General features: G+C 53.0%; 3 protein-coding genes across 3 annotated transcripts; 2 read left to right on the forward strand and 1 right to left on the reverse strand.

The window, feature by feature from the left end:
* Positions 1-546: 546 nt before the first annotated feature.
* Positions 547-1,142, forward strand: DICSQDRAFT_167148 (uncharacterized protein; the record flags this gene model as incomplete). Its single annotated transcript, XM_007362732.1, has 3 exons — positions 547-696; positions 746-784; positions 840-1,142. The coding sequence occupies 3 exons, from the start codon at positions 547-549 to the stop codon at positions 1,140-1,142; spliced, it is 492 nt and encodes a 163-aa protein (XP_007362794.1).
* A 5,012-nt stretch (positions 1,143-6,154) lies between these two features.
* On the reverse strand, positions 6,155-6,773 carry DICSQDRAFT_167149 (uncharacterized protein; the record flags this gene model as incomplete). The annotated part of the gene is made up of 2 exons (XM_007362733.1): positions 6,155-6,631; positions 6,690-6,773. 2 exons carry the CDS (start codon positions 6,771-6,773, stop codon positions 6,155-6,157), a joined length of 561 nt encoding a protein of 186 aa, XP_007362795.1.
* A 1,113-nt stretch (positions 6,774-7,886) lies between these two features.
* DICSQDRAFT_133701 (cytosine-purine permease) lies at positions 7,887-12,105 on the forward strand. The gene is made up of 13 exons (XM_007362734.1): positions 7,887-8,477; positions 8,531-8,578; positions 8,652-8,963; positions 9,016-9,145; positions 9,223-9,695; positions 9,772-9,875; positions 9,981-10,276; positions 10,330-10,607; positions 10,668-11,099; positions 11,154-11,234; positions 11,290-11,418; positions 11,488-12,019; positions 12,075-12,105. Exons 5-12 carry the CDS (start codon positions 9,672-9,674, stop codon positions 11,650-11,652), a joined length of 1,509 nt encoding a protein of 502 aa, XP_007362796.1. The 5' UTR covers positions 7,887-8,477; positions 8,531-8,578; positions 8,652-8,963; positions 9,016-9,145; positions 9,223-9,671; the 3' UTR covers positions 11,653-12,019; positions 12,075-12,105.

Raw genomic sequence — 12,105 nt, forward strand, 5'->3', positions numbered from 1 at the left:
GAGAGAGGGAGAGGGATAAACGTGACAGAAAACTCGACGAGGGCAGAGCGGAGGTCGGCACGAAGGCACGAGACCTACGAAAGCTAGTCTTCACGCAGACAGCGACAGACTAGTCCCAATGACCAAGTTATACATTAGCAATCGAAGGGAGATACAACGCTATGGTCACTCACCTAGTCCCAATGACCAAGAGGTCGAGATGGGGACTAGGGAGCGCCTAAGGGGGTCCTTATATACTAGAAGGGCTGCTTAGCAACCAAAGACAAGGCGCGAGAGCGAGGCAGTGAAGATGACAAAGGGAGAACAAAGGGCGAGAAAGAAAAGGCAAGAGCATGGTGATCACGGGAACGGAGCATGTGGCAGTGGGAACGTATCTACCGTGTCCAAACTGGGATGGGCTAAGAAAGGAAATGGTCCGAAAATGGAAGGTGGGCGTCAAGGGGAGGGGAATGGGCGGCAAAAAGGGGCGTCTGTCCAGCGTCCGTGACAACGAGAAGGAGTAGTCCAATAGAAAAAGATAGGGGGTGGGGCGTACCAACGGTAACAATGACGTCCCCGAACCATGTCATACCCGGCGAGGTCGTGCAATCTGCGCCGCCGCTTCTCTTGATGCCTCACTTATCTGGACTGAATGCAGTAAATCTGTATGATGCACCCCTGACTTCTCTTGTAGATGTCTTCCTACAAATTCTAGAGGTATGTACAGATGGTGCATGCTTTGCGCGTTCATTGATGCAGTGGTTAGGGAGTCGAATACCTGCACAGCCAGCAAATTGCACATCTAGTACGTCTATCAAGCTTATGTGAGTCTGGTTTTTTTTAACTCGACTCTCGCCCAGGATTTGTGCACGGGAAACATTGTTGCAGCCTTTGACGAGCACGCGGTTCACGACAAGCGAGTCGAGGCGGGAAAGATCTACTTGATCGACTTTCAGATGTCACGTCAACTCAGGCTACCACCCGGTCAACAACCTGCCATTCTCCTCCCTGAGACACAAGTCACGCCTCCGGGAGGCATCAAACAGTTGGACCCTTATTCCTGGGACGTCTATTGTCTAGGCGACGTCTTCAAACGCAGACTGAAGGTGCGGATCATTGTGAAGGCCCTCACCCCGCCACTGATGATTTCTACACGGGCTTAGTTGTATTCTTTCGGGCGTACAGCGGAACCGTGGATTATCCGTCGGTATATCCGATGGTTGACTGGTATTGAACATGGCTGCGTAGGATCCTGTCATTGCCGCCCGACGGCTCGACAAGCACGTCGCGTGTTGGCAATGATCCGTTGGGCTGTCTCTGTTGCGAGCAAGGTTGAAGGACTAGCTACCCTACTGGTGTCCGTGTTCAGGCATGAGCCCACAGCGGAATAGAACGGTTCCGTAGCAGTTGCTTTGTATAACTTCCCAATACCACTGCAAACGAAGTTTACTCAATCCTCCAAGCCAGATCAATCACTTATTATGTGCCAAGCTACTCCCGCAGAGTTCTTCGCTACCCGCTGGTCCCAGGTCAATAATCCACTAGTAAACCCTCCGCATCGCTCGCTGCAACAAATATATAAAGGGCACAATAGTTGGAACACTTGCCTAATCCCCGACATCTGATTCCGATCTCGATGTCAGCATTGGTATGACATGATACGAGAAGCGCTGTCTGTATGTACATGAGAGAAGAAAGGGGATCGACAGAAATTCAGAACACTAGTGAGGGGCGTGGTGGGTTATGATACACTGAGCTGACCGTCGTCGAAATCCCAGAGCAACCTTGATGTAGAGAAAGCACAAATTCAGTGGGGTCCGAATCACAGGAAAACACCGCTTACCAGACTTGTTACGCGCGTCAGATGCCAGGGGCAACTCTGTCTTGAGTGGATCTCGTTACTGTCAATGAGCTGGGGAAGCTGACAAAGTATGCAAGACACCGCAAAAATGTAGTCTTGTTCAATTCGAGATCCATCGTGGAAGGGTGTGCGATCCAGGGGGTGTACATGTTCAAAGTTATGCCAAGAAGTTCAATTTCATACTTGATGTTTGGCAAGGAACCAGCAGTATTCTCGGAGGTGTAACCAACACGGGAGACCTGCAGTGTGGTGGTACCATAGCGGAAAACTATGATACCCTCTTCTCTGGTGGCTCGGAAGAGTTCGCTGTCGCTCATTTGTCTGATCTTGGAATGAAGAAATTGCATGGCAGCCGGGATTGTGTACTCGAAATCAGTCGACATGACGACTCTTGCTTTCCAATGGGCTGTCAGTTCCGGAGGGCAAGATGAGATGTTAAGATGTTCTCACCAATGACAGAGATCGATGAAGTAGAAGCGTACACGAACAGTATGAGACCTGAAGTGTTTTTATAGATACCCATAGAGGAGCTCCATTGTTGTCTATATAAGGCAGTGATTAATGTATCAGGCTTCTCGTGAACGGTCTCCGGGCGGCATGGGCATCGATAACGAATGGTTGAAGGCCGCTCCTTCAACAGGTGACCATCTTGCTACGTTCCCTATCCTGGAATCCACCTTTGGCATATCACAAGAGGGTCCTATGAAGGGAGATGCCGCCCAAGAGCTTACTAGTGTCATACAGATCACCCCCTAGTATCACAATCGCACTCAAACACAGTATCAGGAGAGTCGTTCCACCGTTGTTGCTGTGCTTCAATCGGAATGGAGCACACTACCCTTAGTCTGGATCATGCTGGGGGGGGGGGGTGAGTGTAGGCGACTGATGGGTCGATTCATGCTCCACGCATGGCTGCATCGTTGAGTATAATGACTTCTCTTGTTGCAGCTCCTGAGAAAGCTTAGTCTGTGCGTCAGGCGCTCTCGAGGACTTCCGCGGAATCTGAAGCGCTGAGATAAAATCTTGGCCTCGTCTGTTTGGCCCTGATGGTGGATATCATGACGAGCCACCGCGAAAAGCCATAGTAGCCACTAGACGTTCGATGTCCCAACTTTCGATCCTCACACCACCATACGCCCCCTTGCATACATGGAGAACGCCACAGAGTCAATCCTCAGCGTACCACAATTTCTACAGAATCATGTTGAGCTCAAGCATCGGGGAATCATGCTGGAGGGACCTATCAAACCAGTTAATAAGTCTTTCGTTCTGCTGCCTACATTGCGTGACTTACAGCCTCCTTCTAGCTCGTCGTTTATGAAACTTCTTGGCGTACAACCCCATGCATAGTGGTCAAGATCCTTAGCTCCGAGAGCCAAGAGGCAAAGATCTCTGAAAGGCTCCAGGATGATCTCCGCTCTCCGAATCACACCATACCCAGCGAGGTTGTTACGTCTGAGCCACTTTTGCTCTTGATGCCTTGCTTGTCACCCCTCAATCGCCTGGGTTTGCGCACTAAACCACTGAGTTTTGTGCTGTATTTCTTTTCCCAAATAGTTGAGGTGAGTTGGAGACCGCACTACTACAAGTACTCAGGAGCTGATCGTGTTCGTGGTCTAGGGACTAGGATATCTTCATTCACAGCGAATTGCACACTTGGTATGAGCATGTGAATGTAGTCAATGACTGTTATGCTGACACTATCTCACCTAAGGATGTATGCATCAATAATTTGGTCATCGCACTCAACGACCCAATGGTCATCGACAAACGAGTCGAACAACATCAGGAAAACAGGTAATCACTTAATGCCCCTTAAAGTCGCCTTTAAGGGCATTAAGGCGCCTAAGTTGCCATTAAGCGTGGGTAAGTCGTAAGAGTTAAGATGCACGATTAAGACCATTAAGTTGAGCGAGCGCGGAAACGTTCCGCGCCGTCGTCGGGCACGTTTGCCCCTGTCACAACACTTGTACAGGCTTTCAATGGACCTTTACTTTACTCTGCTCCAGCAACAAGACACTCTATGGAGTTGAGAGTGAGTGACTTCGAGTTATGTGCAGGAGAGCTAAGCGGTCTAAGGCGCTAAGCCATTAAGGGACTGCATGGTTTACTGATGAAGGGAAGATATACTTCATCGACTTCCAGAGGTCGCAGCAATTTCAGTCACCGCCAGGTAGTCAGTCGGCCATAACGCTACCACAGAGCCAGATCAGGCCACCATCCAACATCAAGGACTTTGATCCTTACTCTTTGGATGTGTATTGTCTCGGATGCCTGCTCCAAAATAGGCTAAAGGTGTGCATGTCCTAACTGCTATACTGGGGACGGCTACCAAATCTCTCTCTCAATGCAGTTTCATTGTCTCAGCAAACCGAAGCAGCCATGGATCGCTCGCTGGTATATCGATTGGCTCATTGGCACCGAACGCGGCTGTGCTGTCGCCTGTCGCTGCCGTCCAACGGCTCAGCGAGCATATGAGGTGTTGATTGCCATCCGATGGGCAGAGCATGTGAGCGAGTTTATTGGAAGAATCGTCACAATTCGAAAGACTTTGCTCGTGCAGCGAATTTTTAGTACGTGACGGGAAATGTGAGTACATTGCTTCCAAAGCCCTACTAGAGATTCACCTTGTATTTCAGAGAATTGTAACAGCCCCATGAGACAGATTACTGGGTCCATACGTGGCATTACAATTACTTAGAGATATGTATGTGAATTAGACGGAGTTAGCTATGCAGAGCACAATGCGAGACTCGAGAGCATCGAAAATTCGAGCGCAGGCACGCAAGCCACGCTACCGCCTCGCCCTACAGGACAAAGTTCGCTGTAAACGGAGACGTGCGCCAAGTAGCGAATGCGGTGTGGAACCCGCATGAACATCGGGAGTATCGAGACTTGTGGTGGTGCTTCTCTATAATCTCGGTTCTGCGGGTCGGATATTGAATGATTATGACCGATATACTTCTCTTTCGCGATCCTGGTTATAATCCCTTCCTGCCGATGTCCGGCGTGATAAATGCCAAGTGTGATAGCGGATTCACTACCGGTACGAAGACGCAGATTGGATATACGTAAGGTCGTCGATGATGTGCACAGGCTACAGGGGCCGATCAATGGAGTCATAGACTCAGGTATGCATCCATGGCATGTTAACGGCGGGAAGGGCGTGAGTGTTCGTGACTTGCTCCTGAGCGTACGCGGGAAAAGCAATGTGGATGGAAGTGAGATTGAGGAAGCGCAGATACGCGTGAGCAATTAGCATCAGGATTCGAGGGGCTCTTGAATATTATCAGACTATATAAGCTGCCTATCAGTATGTCAGGTACGCAGCCGCTGAGTCGTTAGCCTGAGGCCGTAAGCGGGAGACAGCAAGGGTTACTCGCTTCCGGCGTCCCGACCTGCAATCCCAATCGGATTACAACGCATGGGTATGATCCGCGGGCTTGCTCATAGAAGATGATATTTCGTTATATACGTCGTGCCGGCATTCGACATCGCCGCCGCCCGCGGTGCGACAGGGTTGTACACCCTTACTGCTGTCTGCTTAGCTTCTTTCAAATCATGGACGTGGACATGAACGAGGCCGACTCCCTCGCCTAAGACCTCCCTACCCTTACATTCACAGTCCTAGTCCTCATACTAGGTGGTTAGTGTATGGAACAGCTCGATAATCGGCCAGTTATGCTTCCATGATGTCCTACGGATGGTCGTGCTGATCGCTAGCGGTGTTAGAAACCCCAACGGTTACTTCGCCTACAAGCCTGCCCGCTCGCTCCTCGCTTGCTCTTCGTCCTTCCTGACACAGTCCTAGTGTCTCCCTGCAAGGGCGCGCTCTCGTCCATTCTGTCTGCGTTGTCCTCCTCTCCCTGCTGACAACGCCGTGTGGCGTAAAGCGCCGCGTAACGACTGCGGGGATGTTCGAGTAAGAAAAGTTGACGCTTTCTAGTCGCCACCGGGACCAAACACATGCAAGCAGGTAATAATCTCGTATTCGAGGGCGCTCTTTTTCATGGAAGTCGGTGTGGAGCATTCGTACCTACGGTGCTTCCATATTGAAGTTCGAATGCGTTGGCGGATCTATGCCACCTTTACGAACCACCATCTCATTATACTGAAGCTCGTTCACGAGTACAAAGCATACGTATTTCCCTGAGACTTTGTGCTGTGCTGATGTGAAGATATCAGCGTAGACCATTCACGGTGTTCTCCATTCATTCCACAGACCTCTAAGCGCGGACCAAGATATGAGATTTTATACGCGCAAATAAGGAGGCGAGAAACTCGCAGAAACTGACGAGTAATTACGGATCACCATCACTGCGGGTTGACATACCCAGCGACACCTTCGTTGGTGTAGCCCAGCACGTTCACGAAGTCGTCCACCTCCGCCTGGTCTGTCGTATAGAAGTCGAAGTTGGCATCGTCCATGTCCTTGTACAACCAATACAACGGTATCGTGCCGCACTCCTGGTCCGGATACACGTATCCCACCACGCCCTGGCTAACATAGTTCCCGCGGCCCAGCACGACATCGCGCTGCGTCGTGTTCGCCGTATAGAGATAGTCTGTTGACTTGGCTCCATACAAACGGAAGAGCGGGATGGCCGTAGGAGCCTGGGTGTCAGACGGGAGGATCTGCGCCACGCCGCCCTCGGAGATGTAGTGGTCCGCGCCATTGATGAAAGCGTTCATTTCGGTCGCGTTCGTGGTGTAGAAGTGAGCGGTCGTGGAGTTGGAATAGGCACGGAGGAGCGGAACGGTAGGATACCCGCAGTCTGGTGCGGTTGCAGGCTGTGAAAGAACGGCGAGTCAGTGGGAGTCCCCGATGCAGACATGACGTTGTGCTTACCTCTAGGGCGGCACGAATTGCGGGCGAGGCGGAGGCCATCGCGCAGAGTGTGGAGAGAAATATAGTAACGGCGGAGAACTTCATGGTGGGTGGCACGCAGCTCTTCTGTACACAAGAGTGCTGGAGAACACGTCGTGGGCTGCAGAGGATGTTATACTGTCCCCCTCGCCGAGTATAACGGATGTTTGGCTAGCACTTGGGACAGAAGGAATGTCAACGACACCGAGACGAGCCCGGTTGCAAACTTACCAGTCAGGTGCAATGGACGTCTTGCCGTAATACGCCCTCTCTATATGGTCTGTGCATGGTATGTAAACTTCTCATCAGAAGAGTTGGCTGTGGCAGCACCATTAATGTTCGCGGAGGCCGCGGTCTTGGAGTCGGGATCTGTGCATGGGTGGTGACTCTCTCGCTGATAGGCTGTTGAGAACCTGACAATCATATGTTCCCCGCAAGCGGTCACCTATATGATGGGACTTTGCAACAAGCTGAGGTTGAAGTCAATGATAGCACGAACAAGACGGACCTCCGGGGCTTAAAGTGTGAGCGTCCGAGTAGTCTTCTTACCGACAGAGACGTCCGAGATTTCCGATGATGCGCGTTCCTTGCCGGTTTTCACTCCTCAGCCGACTCGGGCCTTGTCACCTCGCGAGATGGGCCTCGTCCGAAGCCATGAAGCTGTCCAGAGGATTGCCTTGCAGTGGAAAACTGCGCCCTGATTTGCCCCTGCTCGTCATGCGTCATGATGGTGTATGCAACGGATGTGGCCACTGTCGGTAGGAAAGTCGAGTCAAAAGGGAGACAGAGGCATTAGCAGCAAGGACAACAGGATGGAAGCAGTTTGAACTTCGGGCAGTCGGACTCGTAGCGTAGCCGATGCGTTTTTAGCGCCGTGGGCCTGGGAGGGATCGTGATCACCCGGACCGCGGCCGGTCTCCTATTTGACGTTCCCCTGTTTGACGTTCCGTGTTGACCCCGTCCAGTACTGTTCTTGCTGTCTCCCCGCCCACGGCCCAGCGAGCAAGTGCCTACCGGGCCTGTGCTCGACAAATCGATGAACAGCATAGTCCGACTAGACTCGACAGACTCTAATCGACGACAACCACCAAAGGTTTCCGAACCTTTGACCCATCAGCGATTTCACTACTGCCGTGGTTCCACATGCGCCCTCCAATCCTGCTACAGCATTTACCATATCTTAGCACCTAGAGCAATGGCGCGTACATCGCACGTCACTGAACTCGCAGCCAGGACTGCCTCGCCGATCTTACCTGCTCGAGCGACGCCCACGAGTTGGCTTGCACGGACACGCACGCTCTTCACACCCTCACAGCGTCAAAAATAGCGACCAGAGATTCATCGACTGGCTTGTTCCGTCGGCACGCATAGCCGTCCTCGCGAAGCGGTTCCTCCGAGTCTTTGCATTGCTGGTCAAGTTACCACCACACTTCGTCTTCGTCATTCGGGCTAACAGGAAAGGACCTGGACAATGATCGCGAACGAGTACGAGACCGCGAGCAGAGACCCTGGCTGTGACAGACCGGGAGAGGAGAGGTAAGATAAGAGTTGAGGCTGACCGCATCTCGTCGCAGCAGAACAAGGAGCGCAAGCAACTCTGGCACCGCGTTTGGACTCTCAAGCAGCCTCGCGGACCTCAAATCGGAGACGCTTCAGCTCTCTGCGTCCGTGGGGCTGTAGGCTGGCCTTAAGGAGGTGGCGAAGTTGTTGGAGGGCAGAGAGCACGTACAAGATCCGACGCTGGTGCAATTCGCCTTGCAGGTATAGGAGGTGTGTGGTGCGTAACACGGATTATGTACACGTCTTGCTAAGGGCTGCTGAAGGAGGCGGATGAGTAGCCGAGGGGGTAACACACCCCACGCATCGCGACGGTAAGTCTCTGCCTCGTGGTTCAGCGGCTTTATGCTCATATATACGCATCGCTAACGTCGTTGGAACCTGAAGGCCTCAATGATGACTTCGCCGATCTCCGCACTCGCTCTTCGCCTGAAATTCGTCCCCCTGTGACACAGTCATAGTGACCCAATTCGACTTCACCCCCTCGTCCGTCGCGTCCGTGTTGTCCCCGTCTCCCTTCTTGCTCTTTCTCGCGGAAGCGAACCTCGTTGGCTTTTTGCCGTCCTCACGCTCGCCGGTGCATACCGGCCGCCTGCTCTATAGAGAACCTTGGGCTCTGCGGCGGCACCAACTTCCCAGTATGTGGGTTCACGGAGGCGTACGCTGGGGAGTGAGGTCAGTATGGCATCCGCGTCGACAGTGAGTGTATCAAGACTTGCGATGGTGCTTCTATATGAATTCGGTGCGGAAGGTCGGTTCCTGAAGCATTGTTGGGCTACAGGCTTTCCTCAGTGGACTAGGTAGAGCGGGGTCTGCGTGTCCACGTTCGAGTCGTCGTTCCTCTCCCTTCGCGTTCGAGATGTGCCAGGCTCTGTATGATGGTACGTCAAAACATCACTCTCATTCTTACCTCGCGCGCCCCTAGCTGTGAGATAATGCTCACAGCTTCCTGATGTAGGAGGGGTTTCACAGAGCACCGATCTTTTCGCATGCACAATATACCATTCGTGAGGTCTCCTGCTAAACGCTTCAAATGGCAGCCTCCTCTGCTCAAGGTCCATCGGAGTTCCGCGTACGCGCCAGAAATAGGCCTGCAGCTTATCTCCTGTTTCCTTGCCTCTATTATAGCTTATCTGATCGCAGGCCACCATCGCACCCGCTCCTGGTGATAGGATGCTTCTTATCTAGGTTCTTGTGCTCTGACCTGCTCAGTCTCATTGCCCTTCTGCTAGTTGCACTACTGTCTAGGCTGGCGTCGGGGTCGCATTACTTGGGGTTGAATTTCTGAAAGTCTTGACTCTGGTGTCTGGGATGGAGAAGATACTCGCGTATACGCGCCGCGAGGCGTGGGTGCTCGAGCCGGAGCCATCGACGTTCGCGCCGAACAGTAGGTGGTCGAACAAGGACATGGACCCCGTCCCGCCCAACTGGGTGAGTACTATACATCTTACAACACTGAAGTACAGGCTGCGAAGAGTGCTGATGTAACGTGCGTCAACACGGCTAGAGGACATGGACAACGTTCAACTATATTGCGTATTGGGTGTCGGATGCGGCGAACGTCGCGGTGTGGGAGCTTGCGTCAAGCATGCTCGCTATTGGGCTTACGTGGTGCGCAGTAGATGCTCAATCTTGCCTCGATGTCATCCTCCTCTTCCATACTTACGATTGAGTGCGCACGACCCGAGCATCGACTGACGTCCGCTATACCTCTAGGCGTCAAGCTCTCCCCGCCATCGCCGTCGGGCACATTATCACTTCGATCGTCATGGTGCTGAATGGAATGGCCGGGGCGCGGCTGCACGTCGGCTTCCCGGTGCTGAACCGCTCCTCGTTCGGGTTCTGGTTCAGCTACTTCTCTGTCATCTCCCGCGTCGTACTCTCCATGTTTTGGTTCGGAGTCCAGACGTATACTGGGTCCGAGTGCGTGTACCAGATGCTGAAGGCCATCTGGCCGTCCCTCGCGCACCTGCATAACAGGTTGGCGCCTGGGGCGAACATCACGACTACTGGTATGCACGTCTCTTCTTTGTGAAATGCAAGTGGAAGCTGACGGACAATGCAGGGATCATGTGCTATTCCTTGTACTGGCTCATCCAGTTCCCATTGATGTTCGTCTCACCGCAGAAGATCCGCTGGCTGTTCATGGTCAAGGCGTCCATCGTCCTGCCCGCTTGGCTTGCCATGCTTGTCTGGTCGTTCGTCAAGGTGCCATCGAATAAGGGGTTTTTCGAGCAGCCTAGCGCGCTCTCAGGAAGCGCAATATCGTACGCGTGGCTTAGTGCGCTAAACAGTGCGCTGAGCATCAACACGACCATTGCCGTCAACATCTCAGATTTCACCGTACGTACCTGTTGCATTCCGAGACTGCGAAGAACCTGGCTGACGCTGCGATTGTCCCAGCGCTACGCTAAAAACGCGCAAGCGCAGTGCGTGCAGCTGTTCATCATCCCCATCGCGTTCACTCTGGTCTCGTTCATCGGCCTCGCCGTCACTTCGGCCGGCGTGACACTCTACGGCGGCGCGGTGCTCTGGGACCCGCTGCAGCTCATCGACCACTGGGACAACCGAGCCGCGGCGTTCTTCGCGTCCTTCTCCTTCGTGATCGCCACCCTCGGCACGAACGTATCTGCGAATTCGCTGTCGGCCGCAAACGACATGACGGTGCTCTTTCCGCGGTACATCAACATCCGCCGTGGGCAGGTGATATGCGCGATCCTGGGCGGGTGGGCGTTGTGCCCGTGGGAGATCCTTGCGAGCGCGCAGGGGTTCTTGAGCTTTATGAATGGCTATGCAGTGTTCTTGAGCCCAATTGCAGGGATTATGATTGCGGACGTGGGTGTATGCGCTCTCTTATATTGCATTTCGGGTCGCTGATGCGACGTGCAGTACTGGATCGTGCACCGAGGCAAGGTTGACGTGCCGTCGATGTACCGACCCCGTGGGCGGTACAGGTATACGTATGGCATTGTGAGTCATTTTGAGGAGCGATCGCGAGTTGTCCTCAAGCCCGTCTTTACCTCAGAACTGGAGAGCCGTGGTTGCTAGCATGTTCTCAGTACCTCCGAACATGCCTGGCCTGATTTCGTCAATCAACCCGAAGATCGCCGTCGGGAGTGCGTTGAAAATTTACGACTTCGCATGTATATTTGGGGTACGTTGCCATCCGTTGACGACGAGAAGTTACTGCAGTAGCTGACCAGTACTGGCGATCCCTACACAGTTTGCAGTCGCCCTAACAGTGTTCTCGGTCTTATCCTTGGCCTTTCCGGCGACCAAGACCTTCTTACGCGAAGCAGTCACGAGCGAAGATTTGGGAGAGTATTCAGAAAGTGAGAGGTCATCGCACATCGAGAAGGGCGTGGATTCAGGTATCTTAGTTGTCTGATTGATTTGACCAACGCAAAGTAAGAGTTGTTAGGTGTTTGATACATTCACGATAGGTTACTGGATTCATGTTTGCGTGTTGTCTAGAGGACGAGAGCGTGTCTGTGAGGTCGTTCCATTCCCCCACCAACTCAAAGATCACTTCTACCCTAATGTTCCATCCGTCCACAAGCGCGAACTCCGAACCTGGTCCGCGGATACACCCTTTCGTGACGTTGGTACCGATTGGGGGGACAAAATCAGACGCCAACAGTAAGACGACTGCCTTGCTCAACTTCGAGACCGGGAATATGCCACTTCCAGAGGCCAGCACGGCACTCCGCAAGCGCACATCACGAACTGGGACAGCACCGTGACGTGGGCGAACGCTACACGACCCGTTCAGTAGGCACGAGCAGGGAAAGGTCTCGAGAGGGTACTCGCAAGGCTGTATTGAAAGACCAAGAGGAAGGTG

This window comes from Dichomitus squalens (genome assembly GCF_000275845.1).
Source record: "Dichomitus squalens LYAD-421 SS1 unplaced genomic scaffold DICSQscaffold_4, whole genome shotgun sequence".
NCBI lineage: Eukaryota > Fungi > Basidiomycota > Agaricomycetes > Polyporales > Polyporaceae > Dichomitus > Dichomitus squalens.

What these genes read in the sequence shown, in the direction of transcription:
- DICSQDRAFT_133701 (XM_007362734.1), top strand. Translation starts at nt 9,672, where the DNA reads ATGGACCCCGTCCCGCCCAACTGG. An exon ending in TCAACATCTCAGATTTCACC is followed by an intron (nt 10,608 to 10,667) that starts GTACGTACCTGT and finishes CGATTGTCCCAG; the next exon opens with CGCTACGCTAAAAACGCGCA. An exon ending in ACTTCGCATGTATATTTGGG is followed by an intron (nt 11,419 to 11,487) that starts GTACGTTGCCAT and finishes ATCCCTACACAG; the next exon opens with TTTGCAGTCGCCCTAACAGT.